We start from the raw sequence: 26,703 nt of genomic DNA, 5'->3' as shown, positions 1-26,703 counted from the left end.
TGGAAAAGAAAGTATTCTCTGAATGTTTCATATATTCTGCACAGTCAGCGTTTCTGAATCTTCCGTGGTAACAGTACAAAATGGGTAATGTGCTAACTCATGTGGGCTTTACTTCACATTGTGTTTAGGAGTAATTTAAGGTCACTATCCTCACACACCCAATGATTATAATAAGAGTTCAGTTGAGAGTCAGAAACTCACCAGCTGAGGTTCATTTTTACATGGTGAACAGAAAGTTGTTATCCGGATTCACTGAGTGACTTCAGACATGTTGACAACTGAACAGTAAATTCTGTTTGATGGGTGGATTTACTGGGAACTTTTCAGGGGCCATATGTAAATGCCTTGTACCTGTTAAAATAAGGTATCAAATAACTCACACAGTATGCAAACAATGATTCATGCCTGTCTGACTCATATATCCTTCCAATGATAATTTTTTTTGTACTGTACAAATAATACGCCCTGGTTCACAAAGCTATCTGCGGTGGTAAATTTGTCAACAAGGCAGCAAAGATAAACAGGTGTGTTCAAATTGAGACAAATACTAATAAGAGGACAGGTACATGTCTCAGGTGCTTGTTGGGCAGATGTACTGACCAAAAACAGGCTACACCCTCCTACAACCATGCAAGCACTTTTGGCTGTACTTGATTGGTCGAACACCGGTGGGTTGTTTACTCCCGGATTTCAAACCGGAACAATATGGTGGCTCCTTTGAAAACTCTCTCATATATTACGTAAATAGATGACCGAAATCTGTTTCTGAAAATGAAATAAGCCTTCTGAGGTTGACAATGGTTCGTTTAAAAGTTTTTGGGAAGTTTCCTAAATGTGGTAAGTTGTGTGGATGCCACTGACTTGCATAAAGTAACCCTTATACTTAATATAAATGAGGTAAAGTTGACATTTACCTTTATCTTTAGCTGAGGCTGATGGGAATGTCATTGTTTTTGGAGGTATATGACCAGAAACAAAGTTACTGGAAAAAGTGGAAATTTTTCCTAATGGATGTTAGATGGAAAGCCAGAGTTATTACTATACAAAGTGATTACAGTTCATCCTGAGGACGACATCCATTTTGTAGTTTTCAAAATATTTCACTTAAAACCACCAATGTCGCCTTCATGGTGGCACTAGAAGAAAAGTGGGATCACCAAAGTCGATGCTATTCATTCACTGGACAACATGAATGTCTATACCACTTCCAATTTGGGCTAAGAAACGTTTATAGCCATTGTGAAAAAAATGTAAAATTAGTTAAAAAGAGTTAGAATTTTTTTGTAAAATCTAATGATAATATCATCTGAATTTAATAAAGATATTGCACAATGAAAGTGATATGTAAATTCTTAAACTTAAGTTTATCTTATGTGGAAAAGCCTTCCAACCCTGTTTAAACCAAGCAATCTCAAAACAAAGTGGTAATTATGCACACATCAAGGCAGGTTTTCAAAAATATATAAAGTATTTTTACTTGACAGCAACAATCAACTGTCCGAACAATGTGAAAAATGTGAAAACTAACCACAGTTCGCCAGTCGCATTCCATCATCTGTCCTCCCTATCTACAGCTCCCTCCTTATGTCAAGGCAGCAGAAACAACATAAACTCTTTATGTAAATACTGCATGACATGGTAAGCGGTGTCCTCCACCCCACAGGGGCTGCACCACGGTGGAGCCTGGTACCAAACATTAAGTCACGGTACTTTGGAGGCTGAGACAGTCTTTGTGAGGCCAGAGACTGATATACAGGCATAGTTGTGGGAGTGGAGACTTGTGAGGAGTGGCGAACCTTTTCACTGGAGGTGATTAATGTAAACTGAGCCATTAAGGGCTATGAGAAGAGTACACGACTACACAGAATTTATTTCTGGGTTAATCCATTCCTTGCTCTCCTTGGAGAGAATCACAGAGACCGAGAGAACATGCTGTCTTTTAGCAGACAAAAGAAATGTTAAGGAATATGAGAAATCCACAAGGTGCTTTCAGAAGAAAAGCTGAGATTGGATCCTACGTCCTATAATTTAACTATACCACAGTAGTGGAAATAACTGAATACATTTACTCTAGTACTCTACTTGAATATAATTTTGAGATACTTGTACTTTGAGTATTTCCATTATCTGCTACTTTATACTTCTACTTAATGATTTTCAGAGAGAATTATCATACTTTCCACTTCTTTTATCTGGCAGCTAGTTACTTTATCAGATAAGATGTTAAGTATATCATAATCTTGTAAAATGCAGTAAACCATTTAACATTAAACATGTGGTCACCGACCTTTAGGGCCCTCTCACAAAAAAGTAGTGTCTACTTTGGGACCCTTGTCATGTTTCAGATTTGTTTTTAAGTTTTTAAGCTTGGGTGAGGTGGAAAAGTTGGTGTATCAATAGAAACAAAATGCAACAAAGTGCAAAGGAAACTGACTAAGCAAATAGATCATGATGTACATTAAGCATTTAACTTAAAACTTTGACTTCTGCTCCACTGAAACATCAAAAGTTGCAGCAGACCGATATGTGCACGTATTTATCTTGGTCCACCTAATGATGGCCTACTGGCAGACGGAGGCATAAAATACAGTGCTTTTCAAAATTGCAATGATGGCAAACAGCAACTTTGCGAGTTGTTTTGGACACATTGGCCAATACAGGTGATGTGCTGGCATTCTTGCGCATCCCTGGCATTATTCACAAAAAGAGAAATAAAAAAAAACGAATACAAATTTGTGCCGCAGAGCTTAATTTTGTAATAATTTTGTTCCCCGTTCACCATTTCATGACTCCACAATTTTATCCTGTGACACTATTAAGGGGCCCGACAACCGAGTTTGGGAGCCACTACTACATACTTTTATATAAACTGTTTAAAGTAGGGAAATCAGCTCAACCATGTGACTTATGGTACTCATGATTGCATCAGTATTAACTAAAAATGTACACTGAGGGACAATAAATGTGTTTCTTTGTCATTGTATGCCTTTACATGGTATGACTTTCTAGTTTATTTACTCAACAGCAGTTAAGTGATGGACTGACCATAGAATTCCTTTGTCCACCTAGGCGTGGTTCAATTCCCACCATTGAGCTAATAGTGTTTTGAAACAGGAGACAGCAACTCATTGTTCCCGCATGCAGTGACAAAGTGTTAATTTAAGAAATCAAGGACGAGCAGTTGTCACACCACATTACAACAACAGAAGAATCTCCATAGGAACTTATTTTGAAAACATGTAAGATGTTCGGTATGATTTAGATTTTTCTCGGTGACCCTGTTTAGCCCTGCTGTCCTCAGTTTGAGAGGAGAGTTATGTAACAATATATGCATTGTGCAGAGTCTGACAAAGCCAGCCCACAATTTAGCTTCACTCATTTAAATGAGAAGTGAAAACTGAGGGTGCAAGATGTACTCTGGCTTTGTGAGGCTAGATCACAGTAAATAATGACAGTAAATGATGAAGAATGGGCGGTAAAAGCTTTAGACTAAAGTTTGTTATTTCTTAAATAAGAAATGGTAGCTGACATGTACTTGTATATACTGCAATTTATTAGTCTTGTGACTGACAGAAAAATTGATGGCAACAATTTTGATAATTGATTAGAAATGTACTAATTAGTAAGTAATAGTAATTTATCAAACAGAATTGGAAAAAAATTATTTTAGCTTTCAAATTTGAGAATTTGCAGCCTCTGTTTTATATATTTGTAAACTGAATTTCTTTGGTTTTGGGATGCAGGCAAAAAAAAAAAAATAAGAGTCAGTGTACACAGCTAGAGAAGCAAAATGACAAAAATAATAAGTAGCATGCATGGGGTCAAAGTGGAGTCAAGATCTTGGCTGTTCATGCCAGGGAGTATTGTACTTCCCTTCTGGTGTATTGTTTTCTACAGTTGCTCAACATCCTAAAGACTGTGAAAGGTTGTTAAAAATGGCAGTCCAGACCTTTTTACTGGGAAGCCAGCGTGCTAGTAAACCTTCTGATTTTACCATAAACACAAACATTTCCTGTGTATTACACTGGTTTCCTTCAATTGTACTCGCACTGCTGATGAGAAGTAGAAAGTCTCTGGAGGAAAATAAATGTTGTCCTATTGCTTTGTTTTTACAATTGTGCATTTGAGGAATAAATAAATAAACAAATAAAAGAATGTGTGTTATTGAACAAACAATCAAAAGTGACTTCTCTTTACTGTCACCCTTTCTGGATGAGAAGTATTATTTTGATCATGGATCAAAGTGGGATCTGTTTGCATGTTGTATCAATCCAGTGCTTCTGCACTGATCACATAATCAGTGAACACAATGCCTTGAAGTTGTCCACATCCTAATATGTAATCCCACGCTTTTTTTTTTCCAAGGGGGCTGAGCTTTCCCAAGTCAGGCCATCTTCTTGCAACCATTTAGAACACTGTTTGCAGACAATGACCAATTACACAGGTGTCGTATTTCAATATTTATAAGCAAGGATGCATGAGAAGGAAATCCGTGTGAAGGGGAAAGAAAGGTGCGGCAAGAAAAACCTTGGAGCACGCACACAAGTTTCAGGCGTTTCCACGCTACAGTTCAGTGTGCAGACGAGAACACGAGACCATGGCAAAAAATAAAACTATCCATCAACCGAGGTAGAGCTCCTTGTCAAGTCAAGTCAGGTCAAGTCACTTTTATTTATATAGCTGAGTATCACAGATGACAATTTGCCTCAAGGGCCTGTACAATGTGTACAACATATGACACCCTTTGTCCTAGATCCTTGATTTGGATCAGGAAACAAACCCTAAAACACGGAAGAAACCTCAGGAAGAGCAGCAGAGGAGGGGTACCTCAGACATACAATAGACACCATATGTACAGAATAGATCAGCAAAATTCACTATATAAAGAAATTTTGATGGCAAAAGTACAGAAGTATGTAGATTATAGATAATGGTATAGGTAACGGTACATCTAATTTTTATTAGTATTCAAACTGGGTGGTAGTTTAAGTTCGTTCAAATCTCAATGGAGCAGCTTTTTCAGTAGTGAACTACTTAAGGTTATGTAGTTTAGGTAGTTAACTACAAACAACATGTTCACAGTATTCTCTTGTTTTTTGTCATACATACTGCACAATGCCACAGCTCACTGGCCACATTGTCTTTTAATGACAATCGCGATTTGATAAAACCACCTGTGATTTGTGACCAAGATGTCAGTGATTGAATGCTATAAATTTCTGTATAAATGAAGCATTTTATTTTGTCCCTAAAACACATCCTGAGGCAGCCTAAGGGAGGACTGGCCTGCCGTCTTCTCTAAATCAAACACACCTACACTTCACTCAGTTAGTTCAATTGTATTTTGGTGTCGTAACAATGTGAGACTGATGCATAAGTTCTGTAGTTTGACAAGCTACATTTTTTTTTAACATTTTCCTAAAACAAAACAAAACAATGCACTGACTCATATAAACGCAATCCCTTTCAATCATCAGTTATGACCCACTAGAAGTGTGTGGTGAAGAATCTATCTGCAGAGACCCTGCTCTTTGTCTGTATTTCTTTATATTCCTGTGTATTTTGCTGTGCGTGGGAAGCTTTACAAACCCAAATTGTTGGTATTTGCCATCCTGGGAATAAAACTCTTATCTTTCTCGTGCATTTCAAACATCTCTGACAAAATCCTACAAATTCTACCTTTAAAATGTAGTTGAACTGATTTAAATTGCTCGTAGTTTAATAAACTATCATTTTAAAGTAGTCTCCCCCACACTGTGTGAAACATGAGTGAAGTGTATGGATCCAAGAGCACATTGCACAACTTTGGGTGTTGCCCATATGGTCCAGCCTCAGCCGCATGACCTCCTGTCCACCGTGGAGACTTGGAAGGAGGACAGGCCACACAAACACCGAAGAGGCAGCGCAGCATTCACACAGACAGGAGAGACATACAGAGGAAGAGAGGTAAATGAAGCATGTAAACTAAGCACATATGCCTTTTAACTGCTATCACATACCAAATGGCATCTAAAAATGTAAACTTTTCAGGAGCTAAAAGGAAGCCATGTTTATAGCTTGCCCACCATGTGTGTTTGAGTTTATCCAGGCAGGAATAAATCACTTTTATTGGCCCAAGCATTGAACAATTTTCCTTTTCCTTAGAAGGCCAGGTAGCACTTTAATGTGAGGTAAACACATGAAAATGTATTAGAGTTATACATTTTCCCATGACAGCTGCAGTTAGAGAATTTAGTTTACTGGTCATCTCATGTAAAAAGCTTATTTAAGTACTTAAATGGCAGCAGCAGGTCCAAGCTGGTCGTCTGACAGTGAGAATACCAGAGGTGGGACTATGTCATTGTTTTGCAAGTCACAGGTAAATCTTTGCATTCTAGTTAAAAGTCGTGACAAGTCCAAAACAATTACTAATACTTCAAATGTCAAACAGAGTGGGAAGTTATTGTGTCTCTGCCTGTATTTTTTGACCCATACGTTTTTCATATTGCAATATCATTTTTTGTTTTTTATTGATGACTGAATAGTTTTTGAACACATACTTATCTCTCAAAGTTATCTTTTTACTGTTCAGTAACAGCGTAACTAACATACTCTTTAAATCTTTGGACTTGGGGAAATGTATCAAGTATTTTCAAGTTAAAAGGCTCAAGTCCAAGTGAAGTCAGAAGTCAGTGGTGTTTAAGTCCAAGTTGAATTGCAAATCTTTTTTTTTAATTTTGTCTGAAGTCATCAGATTTGTGACTGGGTGTGACTGGAGTCCAAGCCATAGGACTTGACTCACCTCTGGAGGATACACATAAACTGAAAGGTTCAAATGCCAACAAATATCTCAATGTGAGCGCTTTTCTTGATACATGCTGTAGTCTTAAAAAGAAGAACAGCTGATTCTGGTCTTCAGCTGACCAGAAAGGAGAAGAAAAACTCCTAACATGACACTTGGCCTTTGCAGGTCACTGTATGTCACCCAGTCTGACTTGACGGTATGTGGAAGAAAGCTGTTAAAGCACTTTGTTGGTAGCAGTGAGAGTCACATGAGAGAAATTCCATCTTCAATCCAAAGTTGTAAATTCCTCAGAGAAATGGCACCATACTGAGGTGACATGATCATGACTACATTATCCATTCATAGTGCTGTGTTGCTGCTGATGCATCATGTCAGTGCCTCAGAGCAGTCCTGTGACACCACGAGGAATCTATGGGCAAAAGGAAGAGGCTCAAGACAACCAGAGCAATAAACAAATCCATTCACAGTCTACACAAGTTTCAACATAGAGCCTACTGGAGGCTGTAGTTGCTGACATCGAAATACCGCAACAGTTGTGCATTTATTGGATTTTCATGGTTTCATTGTGACCAACAAAAAAAGATGAGCAATTAAAGAAAAAAATATCATAAAAACATTGTTTCTGTACTTGCTTTCAACAGTGTCTTTAATTTAGTAAGAACTCAACAAGTGCTCCTGCTTTAACTTCTCCATCAACAACAGGATCTCGCAGGGTAATTATGCAAAATTTAATTGAAGCTGTGTGTGAGGCCTTTAGATCTCTAATGCCTATTCAAATGTCAAATGTCTTATGGCTGCATTCAAGCTGGCTGTGTTGCTGGCGAACAAACTGAAACAGTGCATTAGACAGTTCACTGACTGCATTCAAACTGTTTACCAAGTTAGTTTGTTGCTATAAATAGGGATCATCAGCGCTGAAAGAGAGGAAACAGTAGTCCCTCTGTCCCAGCAGTGTTTTCTCTAGAGTTTGATCAGCAGGAGAGGCCGGGGACCTCAACTCCGGCTAATTAGCTAATTTGTCAGCCCTGAAGGGAGCAACATGTGATTAAATTTAGTCAACAACAATCACTTTGTTTATCAGAAAAAAATGCAAGTAGATTAGCAATTAATTAATTGTACATTAAGCAGTGGTGGAACAGACAAAGCACATTTACCAAAGAACTGCAAATAACTTCAGGTTTGTCTTTTAATTGAGTATTTCCATTTGATTGTATTTCATGCATGAAAACTTTGTACTTAGTTTGCATAGAAAATGTATAATTATCTAAAATATTATACTGAAATAGATGAAAATACAAAACAGTTAAAATAGTTCCATTTCAACAAGCTACAACATCCTGCCTGTCCTTTTATTTTTGATATTTTAAATATATTTGGTATGTATGCATTTATATGTACGTAAGGCTTTTACCTGTGGAGTATATTAACATTGTGGTATTGTTACTTTTACTCAAGTAAAAGATTTTCACTGCTCCAAATAAGCAGTATTTAGGCAGTATATACCAGCAATTGAATATTTTCATTAAGTGTGATTATGAATGACGGTTGAGTGGGCTCTGGTTCAGGATGGTATGATCGACTGTGCAAATTTTCTAACAAGCAGAGCCCCCTAGTGCTCAGACGCAGGAGGGTCCGCACAGAGGAATTATGACTCAATTTTATAACTTTTATAAACGTGCTCCTGGTTTACATTCATTCTGTAAAATGAGAGAAACAGCTGGGCTAGCCTAAAATGACAATGCCTGTTATTTTAATGCTACCTCCTCTCAGTGAGCTATATATATATGTTTTTATTTTTACAACTGTCACTCCAACCACACAACAGCTGTAACCAAATACTTAAGCAGTCTATAAATGCACTTAATGGTAGCCAGCGATGGTATGTAACTAAGTACATTTACTCAAATACTGTACTTAAGTACAAAATTGTGGTTGAGTATTTCCAATCATGCTACTTTATACATTTAATCCACAACACTTTAGAGGCAAATATTATCATTTTTAATCCACTAAATTTATCTGACAGCTTTAGTTATCACCTACTTTTCAAACTAATGTAGAAAACATGTTAACAGTGGATCATGTTCAAGTTCATCATGTTTTGTGTGCAAAATAATAAGAACATATGAAACTACTCAACATTAGGCTGTAAAATAGTTCACAGTAAAATGTTAATTACACATACATGCATCAGTAATAATAATCCAATAATACAATGTATGATGGTAAATTTTTAACCATGATGAGTTTGACATTTTAAGGATTTTGCTGATTATAGTTATGTTTTTAGACTAAAGTAATATTTTCAATCTCACACCATACACATACCTAGGATAGCGAAAGAATAACACTGATTTAAATTAAAGCATCTATCTTACATTAATGTATGTTCTTTTAACAAGATTGCTTTGCCAATACCTGACTGTAAAGACACTGTTTATGCCTTTAATTTAATGTAAACGATTGTCTAATGCGTTCTTGTTTCTCATAAAACTCAGTCCAACCTCCCCCACCTGATCCTCCACTGTTGCCATAGTTACCCAGCAACAAACTAATGGGAATGGTGGTGAGCCAGATTTGTGACTGTCCGCCACTGTAAGTGAGATGTTATCCAAGAAAAAGCAGAGATTGTTTTCTGTTTTCTAAGGTGGATTCGATAAATAAAAGCCTACTTATAACGAGGGATGGAGGCAAAACACACGCAGCCCATTTTTCCTTGGTAAGTGATATTTAAAGGATTAGTTGGCAGCAGTATGAAGGAATTTTATTTATTTTTTACGTTTGCAACACTGTTTTCCTGTGAAACTCCAGCAGTGTTTTGCGCACTAACAAAATAAATCCAACCCTCAACCAGCATGAGAGTGTGTAGATAATGATTAATTTTCATTTTTGGGTGAAGTATCTCTTTAACTTCGTTCTTCTGGCTGGCTTGATACATGTAATATAACCTGAACAGTAGTCTATGTTTCATCTTGGCTAATGAATTATTGTTCAGGATACATTAAAACAGAGTACAATAGCCTCCAAACTGTACTACAGTACAGTAGGCTACTTTGCATTTCCTGGCATAACAGCTATTATATATAAAGACAGAGAAATAAGTGGATATGAGGGGAGGTGGAAAATACTTGGAATTCAAAGGAGGAAACGGGAGAGGCAGGAATAGATAAGACAAACATGTTACAGTCTATCACTATAGGCATGCAGAGACTGTATTTGAAAGGGTCACTGAGCTGCTTCATTTAGACAAACCGTACAGGGTACAGCCTGATGAATTTCTCTGTTGAGCAGATAATCTGAACTGTACCTTTTATTTTGGTTTAAGATTTAATTACCTACGAGATGAACCGTGAATACTGTGACATTACACCTTGTTGGCCTGTTGCTAAGCAGAGATGAAGAGATTATTGACAAATATGAAGATGACTAAAATGGTCAATATGGATAAAATCTTCTGTCCTTGTACTAAATTTCTGTAAAGGATATAAAATATATTGGATATGAAATGTTATCACTTCATCATTTTATCCTACAAACATTTGTGTGAAAGTTTGTCATAATTAGTACTTGAATTACAATACAATATGGCCAACAATGTAACATTTGTGTCAGATGTAATGAAATTCCCTCTAGGTGTAATAAATGGGATGAACTTGAAAATACAGTCACCTTGAACTTTGACCTTTGGCCACCAAAATTCAATCAGTTCATCCTTGAGTTCAAGTGGACGTGTGCGAAGTTTGAAGAAATTCTGTTTCAATGTTTTTGAGATAATGAGTTCATGAGAATGGGACAGACATATGGACAGACAGATGGACAACTCTAAAACATAATGCCTCTGGCCATGACTTTTGGAGGCATGGAGATGATTTTGTGCTATCAACCACTCTTAAACAAATAATAACAGTGGCTGTCCTGAACATAAGCATTTTGTAAAATGTCTCTATTAATGATCCAAAAAATTAAAAACCTGTCAGTCTCTGCAACATAACACAGTTTGAACAGGTTTTGGGGCCCCCACAGTAGATCTGCAACTAATACTACCAATGTGAAGCTTATGAAGTGCAACTACAAGCAGAAAAACAGACTTTCATTGCAGATTGTAATTTAATCTGGTGGAAACTTGTAAAAAAAAGCAGAAAACTATTTTAGTGGCACTTGACCTGAGCTCAAACTGCACTGTGATGCTGCAAAATATGATACCACGATGAACTGCTGCAGGCTTCTCTTACAAAAACGGTTCAAGTTTAGAAATATGTATAAGAGTGTTCAAGTGGGAAAATGTTTTTAGAGGATCATAAAGTCCAAACACACAGAGAACATCTTGCACATGGTGCTATCCATCTATCTCACCCCAACAGAACATATAATAAACCCAATAATGAAACAACATGAAAAGAGAACACATCAAAGCAGCCTGAATTATCATTGAGCCCTCACAGAGAACATAAATTGTCTTATTATCTCCATTTGCCAGAGATACACCTGATCTTCACAAAGTGCAGGATGAGCGTCCAACTGGCAAAACATAAAGGGGGATATATAAAAAAAAACAACTCAGAGAGCAACGTGCATGTGGCTGAAACCTGCTCGAATATGAAAAATGCTCAAGTGCAACGAGAGTTCAACTCAAATATCTGAACTGCTTCACGAGATAAGTAAAGTCCTTTTTTGTAAATCCTCAGGTACAAGGAGAGGTTGCACACCAAGTATCTTAAAGCCTCGACAAATGAGAGCTGTTCAATCGGCAATTGTTTGCATTTGGTAAACGTGAGCTTCGATGACTTCGGTGATTGCTCGTCAGTGCTATACAAGCCCCAGAGAGGTGTCTCACCGCTTATCTTCCATGACACTCCAAAGCACGACTCCAGTCAAAAGCCTAGGAAGTGGATCTCTAAGGAGCATGCTTGCTTCTCGAAACAGATGACACAGAAACAGATTCGCAGAGAATATGTGACTGCCGTGGAGGAAAAACTCAAACAGCATCCTCTAGCTATGTACCCACACTACAAGGACCACATGACCCCAGAGGTAAGTGGAGACAGCAACAGGCCGGACTACCAAGCAGTTACATGCCAGAACTATGAGGCCAGTATAAATGGTTGAGAGTAGGCAGATGAATGAATGAGGCCTGAATGAAGCAGTGTGTTATAACATAATTGCATGGTGTCTTCCTTTCTCTCCAGTTATTTGATAAGGTGGTATCTGTTTTGGACCCAGACATGTGCGCAAACAGCTCCTCTGCACTTCCTACGCCTACAGGAGACCATGCTGAAGATGAAAAAAACTGCAAAGAGCCAAGTAAGGAAGAAGAGGATGTAACAAAACACAATATAATGCAAGTACACAGGCAGTTTGACATTATCTACATTACTTTGGTACATTATTGAATTAGAAATACCTGAAAATAAACAAATGAATATACAATTCTGTCTGTAATAAGGCTACAAATTACTTCTTAAACATTTTACAGCAGCCCCAGTGTCCAAGATCCAACTTCCAGAAACCCTTATGTACTACAAATAAATGCAAATGGTATCAAGAAATGCTGGACGGTCAAAATGAATCAACTGAGCACCCACAAGGACAAGAGAGTAGACACCAAACATTTCAGCAAATGGTTTGTCTCTCTGGTAAGACCCTATTTGATACATTAAAAAAAATAACATAAAACATTACTGTTTGCCAGGCCCTACACAATATTGTTAAAATGGTGATACACAGGACTTATGTTTGACTCTTGCAGGACAAAGAGACAAATGTTACCAAATCTGGGGAAAACACGACGCTTCATCACCAACTTTCCCCATTCAAGTGGAGGACGCCGCCATCAGTGTCTCAGGTCAAGAATGAAATCCTGTCACACAGGCAGGACAATTACATTTCAGAGGCCTCCGAACCAAATAAAGTACAAAAAGATTAAAGTTCACCAAATCTTCAGCCCAGAATAATAATGTCATTTTAGATGGCTCACTGATCAGAGAAATCCAAGAACATAGCGCTTAAGAATGATATCTAAAATAAGTCATAAGATTAGTACTACCATCTGCCAGAAAATCTCAAGACAATTCATGCCCCTCTCACAACAGTTGGTTTGTTGACAGAATGAGGGGCTAAAACAGATGTATGTAACCTTAGCTGTCAGGAGTTATGTAATCCTCAATGGACTATGACTGCCAAGAGTAAAAGGAAAAACCGTACATATAGAAGAGGAGTTTCAAAAGATCAGTCAAGGGTTAATCATTTGCATACAGGAAATACTATTCAAAATCACTCTGCACAAAGAGGAGAAGAAAAGGAGAAGTGTGTCTAAAATGTGTCACCTTTTTAGTCAAAAAGAAAAAAGAAACTCAGGAGAGGGTTGGGTTTTTTTCTGTTTGAACATACAGCACAAAGAAACATAGACAGTTATGCAATGTTTGTGAAGGCTGCAAGGTTAATCGGCTACTATAGATGCTGAATTCTTGTTAACTATTCCTCCTTTTTGTATGTTTGTTATACTAAATGTACAAATACATGCTACATCTACACTATGCCAAACACTGATTATATTTAATTGGGAATGATTCATGGTATGAAATAACACAAACACATCAATTTTAAAAAAACAACAACTTTATTTTAAAAATAAAAGACAATTAATTACAAAATACACCTGATTGGTGATTTTTTTTTTTAAATAAAAGCATCCATTGACAACTTCATCTGGGGAGCATTTCCAAATAAAAAAGCACATCCTGAAAGACAAAGAAGAGACAAAAATTAAATTAATTCTGAGGAATGGCATTACAGAGATTATGATCAATCAATATAATTTTATGAAAGCTATAAAGTCTGTGAGCAAAGCAGTACAGGGAAGCTGTACTGCTGAAATGGATTTTGGTTGCTTCATTACATCCTCCTGAAACCTCAGACTTGTGTGCAACAGTTGATGAAAAAAGTCAGTGTGAGAAAATGTTTCATCATTTGTCAGTGATCAACTGTGGTTTGTGTGAATGTCATTCTGCTCGCCTACTCAGTCCATATACAGTGTGGATTATAATATACAGCTAATATAGTATCTTGAAGAAAAACCCACAAATGGCTCAGGCTAGAAAAGCAGGTGGGTCTTATAAGATCTAATCACAGTGATCACTTTTGCTTTTTTTTAAACAAAAGATAACATAAGTGTTTAGTGTTATAAATTATAATCTGTTGTGCTGTCTTCATAGTAGTAACTGTTTATAAATGTACAACGTTAACAACTTACTGATAAGAGGAGCCAGCCTCGGGTTTGTTTTGTTCCAGTGGTCACTGTTGGCTGTTTGGGTCAGAGGTCAGGAGAGAGTGGACGGGTGACCTGCGGCCCAGCGAGAGTAGCTGTGGGGAGGAAGTGTACCTCGCTGCAGTTGCTGGACTCCATATAAGTGGGACTAGAAAAATCATAGCATACAGTGTATATTAGAGAAGTTAATATAAAAGAAAATCTCATTCTCTTTCATTTAGTTGGTCTACTTCAGGACTAGTCAATGACTTTTTTAATTGATTCAGACTGAAAAAAATGTGCCAAGGGGGTTCACATTTACATTTCCTGTGTTTGACCTGTAAAATTAGCAATTGTAATGTCCTTTTATTTTCACCTTATTTTTCCCCAACTTGTCACAATTTTTCACAAAACAAACATGTAAAAGAGTAAAGGAATAAACAAACACAATGCTGCATTTACATCTTTTTCCATTCAGTCTGACTCTCCTAATTTTTCTCTGTTTAAACAGCCAAGTTAAAACTTTTATTAATAACACGTCTTTGTATTTAACGACACAACCAGTGAATGGGCTAATTAGCTCCTCTCTCATTTGAAGAAATTATTAAACCCTTTTTTCTATTTATAAGTCTGGGACCACTGTCACTGATAAAACCCTACTATCTCACATCAATATAGCTTCGACAAACTATATATATTTGGGGAAGAAGGCAACTTTTTGGGAAAAAGACAACTTTTGGATTGAGTGTGACAAAGAAGTAACAAACACTCACTCTCACTGGAGGATTTGTTGTTCATTATTTTGCCGTTCAGCTCAGCTGTCTTCAGGAAAAGTGGCTCGCTGTACACAATGTATGCACAAACAGACACGCATTACATCACATTACACAGCCTGTAGCACTTTGCGGCGCCTTGCATGTTGCATGAGGGGGTAATAGGTCACGTGGGTAGATAATGTGACCGACTCATAGCCTCCAGGCAAGTGATTAAGATACAATTCAAACAAAAACACTGGGATCGTTAGGTTTGGACGCGCTCCCTACCTGCCGCAGGTTTTACTTCTCAATCTGGAGCCAGCTTTTACTTCTTTGGCCTTGTCAGTGCTGCTGTAGGTGGGAGGGGAGTCATAAAATATACAGTGAGACATTACACAAGAACATATCACATCCCATGAGTCCATAACAAGTAGATTAAAAGGATGGTTCACCCAAAAATGAAAATTCAGTTATTATTTACTCACTGACATCCTGATAGAAGATCGGGTTTAGTTTTTTTGTCCACAAAACACTGCTGAAGTTTCACAGGAAACAATTGAAGTGAATGGTGACCAGATTTCACCGTAAAACACAAATAAGAAAAACAAAAAAACAAAAAATGCCTTCATACTACTTATCTGGTGTAATCCAAGTTTCCTTGAGCCCCAACATGCCAACTTGACTAAAAGATACATGATTTACACCATGTTTTTAGCCTGAATCTTCACTGTAGATCCTTAGCTTGGAGCCATGTTCATGTGCACATACATACATTCTGCCTCATGTCTGAACTGTGTGTGTGTGTGTTGTAACGATGTGGGAGTGGGATGTCAGGGCATTAGGAGACTTGGATTACGCTAGACAAGCAGTATGGAGGCATTTCATGTTTATTTTCCATCTGTGTTTTACGTATGAAAACTGGTCACCAAACACTTAGATTATTTGGGAGATCCTGCAACACTGTTTTTCTGTGAAACAGCAGCAGTGTTTTGTGGAATAACAAAATAAACCCAACCTTCAATCAGCACGAGGGTGAGTAGATCATGAATGAATTTTCCTTTTTTATTTGAGTGAACTATCATTAAGATTTTTTAAACCAAACAGGATTGACTCATGCATTCTTTCTATGGTATACTGTATTGTAGCACAAGCAGTGGAACACAGTACTGTTAATGAAACCACTCTTGGCTGGATCACCCCTCCTCCTCCTCCTCCTCATCCTCCACTCCAGTGACTTCCTGCTCACTTAGTAGCATCACATGATTTTCAGATGTGACCTAAACTAGCCTAAGAGCAAAGCTAATCCTTGCAGTGTGTGTGGGAACGGAGCCAGACGTACAATGTGGTTCTGTGCACTCTCTCCGGTGCAGACCTCCTCCTGTGGAAGCTGTTGCCGGCAGCGCTGTTATCGGTGTGTGGTCTGTGGTTCTCCGAAATCACTTCTCGCAGCTCTTTGACGAGAGACCTGAGCTCCCGGGCGGAGTGCTCATTCTGCCTCTCTGGCTTCAGTAGCCAAAGGAGGAGAGAGACAAGAAAGATATTGTCACTGTGCTGCTGTGGTGACGTCATTATCTGATCAGTTCACACTCGAACAGAGAATCCAGGACAATCTCACAAAATCAATTTTTGTGACAGCAAGATTTTTTATCATGTCAATATCACATCAGTAAAAACACCTAAAACTACATTAACACTACAACACAAAGCAAACCAAACAGTATTTCACTGCTGTGATGAAATGATTTACTTTAAGGTTCCTCTCCTTGCCACAGGAATGTAATGACGTGTGTGTTTTTGATTTAAAGGCCTAGCAGATGTGCTGAGCTTGTATCTGTGTAGCCAAATAAACAATGATTCACAAATGCACTTGATGGGCTGGAACCGTAGGAGATAGGCGAGCTATAGGGAGTTCCTGACTATACCGTGATCCGGGTGTTGGAGGCTTGCTGGGAAAAGGGTGGAGCAGTGACTGCATGGGACGGGGAGTCCAGGTCAGGTGGAGGTAAATTCAGACCCGTGTGCAAATTTTGACCTTTGAGCTCCTACAGAGAAGATAAAATTGGTTATAACTCATGATTTGTTTAAGGGTACAGTAAATCTGTATAGATTAAAGACTTTAAGCCATTACTATCAAACATGCATGATGAAGAGAAAACAGCCAAGAAAGCATCTAAATTAAATATGGGTACTTTTAAACACACACAAACTGCATGTAGGGTGGGTAAGATTTATTCCCTCTTACAAAAAGACTTTTTGCATATATTTATCTCTACCTTCAGGTCCAGGGCATGTTGCAGTTTCAGACGGAAAAATTCCTGTTCCTGCAGCTGGATGAAATCTTGACAGTCTGCGAAGCTCTCTGACATCTTTAGAAAGATACAGAGCAGATGAAACAATAACACACTAATGGACACAAACTGAGACAGGACAGGACTGATAAAGTTCTTTTTTTTGAAGCTGAGTTTATAAACTAAAATTTTTGTTTTGCTCTAGAGGGAGATAACTTTGGAGAAAAGTGACAGCAAAACTTTTAAGAAAACAGTACAAATTCCTGTTCTTTAACAATTCTTTGACAAAAATTGGCGTGCACTGTCTTGACTTGACTCTAAACACCAGCAATCAATTGGTTGTAATATAATGACTAAAATAAAGTGCAAATGAGAACCACCTTGTGAAGGATTGCCTCCAGCTGGCTGATCCGCTCCCTTAACTGTTTGTCTTTGGAGCGAAGGGCCTCCAGCTCATTGACAAGTTGTCTCTTCTCCTCCCTGACGAAGGTAAGCTGCTGGAGCTGGCGCTGTTGCTCTAGGCTCTGGTAGTGCTTCTCCTGGATAGGATAGGATACACACACACACACACATACACAGACATATATAAAACATATTAAAAAGCTTACTCAAAAGACTTGTAATGGCTGAAACGGCTTTAAACTGGAAAAAAAAATAAACAGGCTCAAATCAGTTCACTGTTTATTTTGACCTCTGTCAGAGTCAGATCTACTGTATATTTGGACAAATTTCAAAAGTCATTGATAAAAGTCTTGCAAAGTTAGCATGTTTTATTTTACCATTACTGATTAGAGTCACTTTTAAAAGGAAAACTTTTTCACCACCTTCTGAGAACTCACAAAGGGGATCTCTGACACCGATCCACAGCAGCCCCATTAACAAGGCTGCCTGCAGACTTTTGTTTAACGGCGATTATCTCAAAATGCCAGATAATCTGGCTGATCAATTGCTCTATCACTAGTAACTAGAAATTTAACTTAATTTTTCGTTTTGTTTTGTTTTCAGATTTCAGACTTTTATAACTATTTGTGTTGTTTTTTCTGAATACTTTAAACTCTCATGCATTCTGTCCTCAATCGTCATTATTTTTTCTGAATGTCAACATGTTTTTCCCATCCTAAATGTCAGCAATGCTAATTACTGACTGGTGTTAAATATATATTATGTCCTTGTGGATAGAATAATGCAGTTAAATGATATTGCTTCCGACATATGCACAAATATGCATGAAGTAATGAAATTATGCATGACTTTTCTTTCTTTTGATATCAGCATTATACTGTATATCAGCCACTGTCTGCCCCTGCTTTCTAAGCATCTTCATCGGCATCAGCCATGGAGAAAAGCATAACTGTGGACCAATACTTCCTACATAAAAGTAATTTGAGTAACAAACTGTATCGATTGTTCATGTCAAGACATCTACATCTAACTTGATCATAGAAACACAACACACAGATTACATTCAGTTTTTCACCTGGTACAGCTTCTCCATAGTCTCTTCTAAATGTTGGATTTTGCCCTGCAGGGAGTCGATCTGCTCCCTCCTGGCAGTGATCTTCTCCTGCATGTCCATGGCTGCTTGGAGTCCTGAGGTGGAGGCAAACCCACAACAGATGAAGCCACACAGAGACAGAAAGAGGAGTGAGGTGATCAAGGCTTTGCACATATGGACATATGTTCATGGTTACACATGTCAGATTATATCTCTCAGACCATCATATTTGCAATTGCACTGAACTACACCGATTGTCTTTTGTGCAAAAGTTGTCGGCCTTCCTAAATTTCATTATGAGCCAAGTAATTCACTGTTATCTTTCCACTGGATCACAAATTGGATGCAAATCAGATGGATTTTCCCAGATGTTTCTTTGAGCATGAGATCTTTTAATTAAGTCTCAGTTTAAATCATCTAACCGTGTCCATCAGCTCCTTCCAGTGTCCTCAGGGTGCTCCTGACCTGGTCCAGCTCATCGTGGACTTTCCTTAGCTGACACTGAAGCTTCAGCACCACACCCTCGTGCTCCTCCTTCTTACAGCTGTGGAGCTGTTGCAGCTGCTTGTGCTCCTCTGAAATTGGGCCCGCACAAACACATTATTACATCCACCAAGGGAAACACAATCTAACACATAAGAAAGCACACACAACAATAGAAGGGCTTGGTTGACAGTGAAAACATACCAAACATGGTTCTTTGTTTTTTTAACACAGCAGGACAAGAAGATAATTTGATTTGGCAAAAAACTGTGAGAGCTGAACTCTTTCTAGAGACAGCAGCACTGTCTAATTCCTGGTGAATGAAAGCACCTCTTTACACTAGTGTGTTTTTCAGAGAAAACAAAAGTCCTAAAGGCCATGGTGGATGCTTGACTTCATATAACATGGTAAAAGTCCACATGGAATATTATATTTATCTGGTAATTAATAAACATGAGTATTTAGTTATCCAGGAGGACTACCATAGAATGTTTAACAAGATGAAAATCTTTCAATTTGATTCTCTACTGTCCTCATGTCATAGCTTGAAAGTAAAATTTCAAGATCCAGTTTCAGGTTTCATTAGAAACCAGAAAACTTATAATGCACTGAATTAGGGATACATTTCAAATTATACTTGGTTTGAAGTGTGTTATACGAACAAGCTTGTCTTAATTCAGTAAAAGAGAGAAATCTGCATTCAGAAGTACAGTTGTACTTGTTTGTTTAACAAGAAAAACAGTTGTATGAATATTTATTTTCCTGACATTATGTGAGTGTATTTTGTTTATTTATTAGATTTAAAAAGCTATGACAACTTGTGAAAGGAGGACGCTCACTGCTCATATACATCTTCCAACTGAAACTACAGGAGGATTGGACCTTCACTAAAGTAGTATTACTAGTTATTACACTAACTTCAGCAGATATTGTAACAACACAATAAATAGATATCTTTGACATAATCTCACAACTGCGAAGTATAGAACAGGAGGGAAAAAGAACTAGTCAAAATCCTTGTACTTTATCTGGATTACAGACTATATATTATTTTTTCATTAACAAACATACAATGTATTAATTGAACTGTTCCATAAATGTAGATTGTGTTTTACTTGGATTATGTTTGTTTAAATGTGTATTTATGTAAGGCTGTGTGCGCATATGCATTTAATTACTGTATTTGTTAGATGTTGTGTTGAAGATAAATGTGTCTGAATAATCCCATATGGTCATGTAAACAACCGGAAGTGAAAATAAAAGTATTTATCCATTCAGTCATTATTATAGTGAGGAAGATACAGTTTGTTTTCATGACCGTGGTTTCATTAATATGATAGATACTGCTCTCCTGTGTGGTGATTCATATTCAGTAAAGCTCAACTCACTGGTGAGGGCGAGTAACTGCATGCGCTGGAGCTCCAGCTGGGTGCTGAGCTGCTCTTTCTTCAGAGTTTCCTCATGGACACGCTGACTTTGTTCAGCCACAGAGGCTTGTGCCTGCCTCTTCTCATGCTCTGCAGCAGCCAGGTCTGACTTGTGCTGGTCTAACTCAGCCTGATCGGTGTATGGCACAGTAGGAAGACAAAGAGCAGGAGGTTAGTGATGATGTATGTGTAGTGTGAAAGCTTCTGTGATCTAACCATATTTCAATTAAGATTTGTGCCGTGTTCCTCCTGACCCTGAGCTGCTGAATCTCCAACTTGTGCTGGTTTAGCTGGTTGCTGAGGAGGCTGTTTTCCTGGTGAAGGTTGTCAATAGTGCGGCTGTGCTGCACTGTCATCTGCATGCTGCTCTCCATCTGCAACCTCAGAACATCTATCATCTTCTGTCGGTCATCCAGCTTCAGCCTCAGTGTCTCTCTGTCTTCATGCAGGGTCTGACATCGACTTTGAGACTCTTCCAATCTGGCAAGATGCTGGAGAAATCAGTTAAGCTTAATTTGAATGAGACATCAAAATGGGCAATTCACAGGATCATGATTTATATACAATATAATCTAAATGGTATGTTTCAAAAACCTATTAGTTGGAAGCTTATCCACACACACACACACACACACACACACACACACACACACACACACACACACACACACACACACACACACACAAAATGGTTTATTACCTGCTGGGCTTCTTGCTGCTTGAGCTGGATTTCCTTGTTTTTCTCCTCCAGGAGTTCCTGGGATTTCCTCCCCTCCTGGGCCCTCTGTTCCAGCAGAGCCTCTAGGCAGGTTTTCTCCTCCCCAGTTCTGCGAAGCTGCTCCCTGGCTGCCTCCAGCCGCCCTCTTAGGACCTGTGCCTCCTCCTGCAGCTCATGCTGCTGCTGCTTACCGCACCTCTAAATGATAAAAGAGGGGGCACAGTGGGTTGACTATTTAAAAGGACAAAAAATAATAATCTTTTGATGGCATGAAGAAACATGATCTCAATGATGGGAGAGAAACTGGCTTGACAGGGAGACAGAGACAATGTGAGTGAGTCCAGAGGTAAAAACGCCACCAAAATGAAATCAGTCCTTGGACTTTGAGAGCATAAACCACTTGAAATTTACAAGGATTAAGTAACTCTAACAGCCACATGCAAGACCTGCCCAAAGCCTTCTATTGTTGTCATTAAATAATTAAATAAAAATGTGTAGGGTTTAATCAAAATGCTGAATCTAGGCTACTTTAGAAACATAGCAACTTCCATGGAAGAGGACCTGCCGAGGACCCTCTGTAGATATAAAAAACTTATTCTAAAGTTATGTGAGCACAAAAAAGTGATATATGATATATCACCTTGTTTATCACAATATATCATAATATACTGAATCATAACCCCTGTATTATGATATGTATCATATATCAGATTATGTCCAATACACAGCCCTAGTTATTCCATCATCAAGTACCATTCAAATTACATCAAGTCAACCTGACTCTTCAGTTTCCATTTTAAACAATGTTCTTTAGTGTAAACATGCATCTATATGAGGACTTTGGGGACAATAACAAGAGAAACAGACAAAATGCTGGTTTCACATTCATGGTTTGCTGCAGCACCTCAAGCTGGCCAAGCTGGAACTGAAGCTCCTCTGCCTGTTGCACAGATTGCTCTTTCTCTCTTTGGACGTCGATTAGGCAGGACTGAGCCTGAGTGAGCTGCTGCTCCAGAAAACAAATCTACAATGTCACAGATCACATTAAAAAATATTTTAGTGTTCATTCTGACATTGGAAGAATCTGCATTTTCTTGAAAAGACAGGAGCTACGTCAGTGTTGCTTCTGTACATTCATTACCGTTGTAATCAGGGGTGGAATTTAAGAGCAGCACAATCCTGGTACTTCCTGCTGTGTTTGTGTAATCTACTTTTGTTTTACTGATCTATACACCCAGTGACGTGGATACATATTGACCTTTAGCAGCCCCCATGTGTAAGTTATGACATTATAGCTCATAATTTTATTGTACATTTTTTCTTTCCCCTTACCTTATCTTTATGGGTGGAGAGACTTGACACAAGTTCACTGACTTGACACTGGTGCAGTGACGTCTGTCTCTCTGCAAGTTTCCTGGGCATAGAAATTAAACATTTTTTTTGACAAATGTAAATATATTGAGACACTCAACACTGTCACACTCTCAGACAAAACAGGCCAGATGATTTAGGAACAGCACTTACTTTAGCATCTCCAATTTCACACTTAGGCTGACACTGTTGTTTTTTGATGAGCTCAGTTTGTCAGTCAACAGCGCCATCTCCTGGCCAAGACTTGCAATTATGTCTTCCATTCTACGAGAGAGTGAAGTAAAACATGATCAATATCACTACTGTGTTAAATATACTAAATCTTTTTATACTTAAGGTATATTTTGGTTTGATGATATGTAGGCAGTGAAGCGTGAAAGATAGCATACAACAGTTGGGAAAGGTGAGCTAATATAAAAAAAAAAAAAACAAACAAACACCATAATTAACTACCTTCACTGACAAGAACTTAATTTGGCTGAATGCACTTGCTGTTGTGGTCTGGTGCCTTTAACACTGTGATGACTTATTTGTTAGGAACACTCATGTGACTGATGGTTAACAGGAGAAACCACATGACAGCATATTTATATCTTCATATCTTGAACTTAACCACTACTTGGTCCAGATGAGACATAAAATGTGCTAAAACAAAATTGTGCATAAAACGATACTATAGGACAGAAACAAAATATATAAATGTTGATAGTTACAACTTATGATTTTAGTATGCAAACATTAAAATGGGGCTGCAATTAACAATTATTTTCAGTACTGATCAAAGTGCAAATAGACAACATTTTGCTATAACTTACCGTTATGAAATAAATGTTGATTGCATAGTGTAATGGCTAGAATAGTTTATAAGCTTCCCTTTCATTGGTCTGTCCCCAGCACAGTTTTTCCCAGGAAATTAATATCTTCATTATAGACTAAATTAATGAACAAATTCATGTTTTTTTCCTAACGTGTTCTGCGATTGGTAGTCCCCCTTCCACTGTGAGTTACTTGTTTGTGCAAAGCAAACGGCAAACTATGTTTTACTGTGCAATGCATGTCATTACAGTTGCTTTCAATATACATGTTTCTTTCTTTCATACTTCTTTCAAAAATGGTATTGATCATTTCTCCACAAAGCTAGGCTCTGGTGTTGTTTACAGCTGTTGTCGTTGTGACCTCGGCATACAATAACACTACTAGGAAACACTAGAGAGAGGTTTGAAAAGTTGTCTGTTTCCACTTTAATGTTAATGTAATTTTCTTAATTAATTTATGTTTAGTCTGTAAATCGGCAACTCCACTTTATAATTTACAAGGGGATGTCTTCAAATTCCTTGTTTTTTCAGACCTGTCAAAATTGCTGTATATTTATCATATATGACAAGACAAGCAGTAAATACTTACATTTAAGAAGCAGAAACCACATAATATTTTGCCTTTTGATGAATAAAAACAGTTGCTGATTCATTTTCTGTTGACTGACCTAATGATTAATCAACTAATCATTGTAGCTTCACAGTATATTACCTTTCTTTTTGCTTATTTACTCCACTGCATTCTTCACTCTCCAGATGTTCTGGTGACTGCCATAAAACAGATGAAAAAAGAATCAGGCATAATAGGAGGGACAGTATAAGGTGGAGTCTAAAACACACTGAACACGGTCCATAACTGACTTTTAGTACTTACCAAAAGAAGTCTTTCCTGAGGCTTGTCTGTCTCATCATTAGCTGTTAACTTAGCAGCTGGGGACAGCGGTCTTGAACTAGTTGGGATGTTAGGACTGATGATGCCATTGTTTCCACGCTGTTTCTCTTGAGATAACAGCGAAGAGTACATCTCCTTTACATTTCGTTCCAGTGTTGCTACTCTGCTGTTAAGCGCCAGTGTCTCATCCTCCGTCTCTTGCAGCTTCTGGTCCCCTGTCCTTTTGATGTTTTGGAGCTCCTCCAACATGCACAGCATCTTTTCCATCTGACCAACGTGTTTCCTTGAATCCTTCAATCTACAAATAAAAAGATCTGTGGGTCGAAGTGATTGAAAACACCTTCTATACTTAAGTAAAACTGTATTCAAATGTTCACCTGAGGTCAGACAGGACATCCTTCTCCATCTGGACTTTATGCAACTCAGTCTGCAGGTTTGTGATGGCTTTATCAAAACTGACTGTCTCTTCTTCAACTTGGTCAGGTGTCTGCATTTAAGAGTGTAAAATAATACATTATAGAGAATGTATTACCAGTTCAGATAGCATCAAAATAATAAGAGTCATGGCTGAAATAAAGGTATGAACCTTGTTGAGATGCAAGTCAGACAGCTGTTGCAAACAGTCATCGACTGGATTTTCAAACATTCCCTCTTCAAGAGAGCTGGTATCCCTTTGGGCCACCCCTTGGTTTAAACTGTCCAGATCACAGACCCAGGGCTGAGTCACTGCCTGCTGCTGGGCTGAAAGAGCAGAGGAATCCCCAGGTGACTCATCTGCCAAAACAGTAAAGGAAGAATAAAAATACACACAGTGAATGTTGTCACATTTAAGGGTTGGTGGAACATGCCTTGTGCAACATCTACATAGGCCAGGGTTTTGCTTATCTTTAATTGTTTTTAAAACACTTTGCTTTCCAAAAACTTTTTCTGCTACACAGCTCTATATTTAGATTACACCTGTTCTTAAATCAATTCACTGAGATAATTGAGATCACAGCTTTACCACTTGTGGTGCTTTTCAGTCATTATGTGTGGTGTGAAAAGTGAAAAAATAAGCCCCTACTTAACAAATATTTTTTCAGTCTGTTAGGCTACCCCTGATGATGCGGTTTGTACTCACAGACATTAAACCTGTGGCTGAGGCAGCTTTGTCCAGGTGAGCTGTGGATGCCATATGCACTACCAAACCTCTCCAAGGTTAGTTTGGTTGCATTTTCCACCTCATCCTGAAGTCTTTGGGTTTCTTTAGTGCACCTATCAAGCTCCTCACTGTAAGAAAGAACATCTTATTTCTTTCATTATTTCAAAGGATGGAGAGTATAATTCACAGTATTGAGATAACACTGTGAAAAAGTCTTCCTTTACTTACCAAGTAGATAAAACAGACAAGTGACATTTAGAAGTAAATTTTACTTGATGAAATTTTACTTGAACCACCACTTTGTTTTTGTGTTATTTACAGTATTTGTTGTGACGTGTATATCTTAGGTGCACTGATGTAACTGTGGTTTTATTTTGATGCTACTGCCAATTGTATGTTTTAATGTCTTATAGCCTGAGACCATGTAGGAAACAATATTTCTCACTTTAAAATACTATGAATTGTCTGTTTTGTAACCATTTTTACATCAAAACAAAATACTGGTCTGCTCATGAGTTGGGAGTTGAGCTGAAGTATCAGATGAGCAAATAAGCGGAACAGAAGTAGTTGGCATTTTGGCGTTGCATGAAAGAATTCACAAGAAGAAGAAGAAGAAGAAGAAGAAGAAGAAGAAGAAGAAGAAGAAGAAGAAGACGACTAGAGTTTTAGTTACCTCAACTCATCCAGTGTCAGGTTGTTAAATCTCAGCCGAGGAGGGGCGTCATGGATCTCTGTGAAGAAAGTCGAAAAAAAACAACTTCAAGTACTGAACAATACATAACGGTAAGAAGACAAAACTGTACGCATAACAAGTTGGTTAACATAGATTTTCCCTACCTTGCGAAACTGTGACTTACCATTTACACCAGCGGCTGTTTGCGTTAGTTTTGTATATTTCGGTGGAGATTCATATTGTAAAACACAAGCGCCATTAATGCTGGAAAACCCCGATGACATCTCTGTTCACATTAATAACCACGCCGTTGGTACAGCTAACCGTCTGATAGCAAGGTTATAACCTCCAAGTACCCCCTCGAAGCTAACATCAGCAGCTAGCTAGTATGTTTCATGGTAAGTTGTCGTTAAACGTAAAGTTTCATCACCATGGAAACAACATCCGTTGCTAATGCCTAGCTAACGCCATGCTATTGATAATTTGATGTACATCGGCGTTAATAGTTAACATAGTTAACACTATCTGAATCGATTTGTTAGTCGGGTATTTGGTAAGGTAAAGCTGACACTGAAATGCTGTCAAAAGTAACGTTAGCGCCGACTCTTTGAAATAATC

General features: G+C 38.1%; 2 protein-coding genes across 2 annotated transcripts; one reads left to right on the top strand and one right to left on the bottom strand.

Annotated features, from left to right (window-relative positions):
- The first annotated feature begins 9,270 nt into the window (after positions 1 to 9,270).
- Positions 9,271 to 13,112, top strand: fam47e (family with sequence similarity 47 member E). The gene is given in 6 exon segments (XM_084729504.1): positions 9,271 to 9,503; positions 11,470 to 11,815; positions 11,971 to 12,122; positions 12,258 to 12,417; positions 12,531 to 12,555; positions 12,558 to 13,112. Coding segments are annotated over 6 exon segments (798 nt in total). The 5' UTR covers positions 9,271 to 9,468; the 3' UTR covers positions 12,638 to 13,112.
- Positions 13,113 to 13,380: 268 nt separating this feature from the next.
- Positions 13,381 to 26,668, bottom strand: LOC146320232 (uncharacterized). Its single transcript, XM_084728422.1, has 23 exons — positions 26,270 to 26,668; positions 26,086 to 26,143; positions 25,392 to 25,540; positions 24,858 to 25,045; positions 24,649 to 24,758; positions 24,254 to 24,569; positions 24,092 to 24,147; positions 22,718 to 22,828; positions 22,526 to 22,607; positions 22,098 to 22,217; positions 21,176 to 21,391; positions 20,730 to 20,966; positions 20,437 to 20,605; positions 18,988 to 19,140; positions 18,548 to 18,660; positions 17,451 to 17,609; positions 17,056 to 17,148; positions 16,705 to 16,824; positions 16,122 to 16,285; positions 15,071 to 15,133; positions 14,801 to 14,868; positions 14,034 to 14,196; positions 13,381 to 13,521 (listed from the first exon to the last, which is right to left on the bottom strand). Exons 1-22 carry the CDS (start codon positions 26,367 to 26,369, stop codon positions 14,075 to 14,077), a joined length of 2,967 nt encoding a protein of 988 aa, XP_084584548.1. The 5' UTR covers positions 26,370 to 26,668; the 3' UTR covers positions 13,381 to 13,521; positions 14,034 to 14,074.
- Positions 26,669 to 26,703: the final 35 nt, after the last annotated feature.

This window comes from Lutjanus erythropterus, chromosome 10, assembly GCF_056507025.1.
Source record: "Lutjanus erythropterus isolate fLutEry1 chromosome 10, fLutEry1.hap2, whole genome shotgun sequence".
NCBI classification, from domain to species: Eukaryota; Metazoa; Chordata; class Actinopteri; order Lutjaniformes; family Lutjanidae; genus Lutjanus; species Lutjanus erythropterus.
Note: the sequence above shows the minus strand (reverse complement) of the source record. Positions and strands in the feature narration are given on the sequence as shown.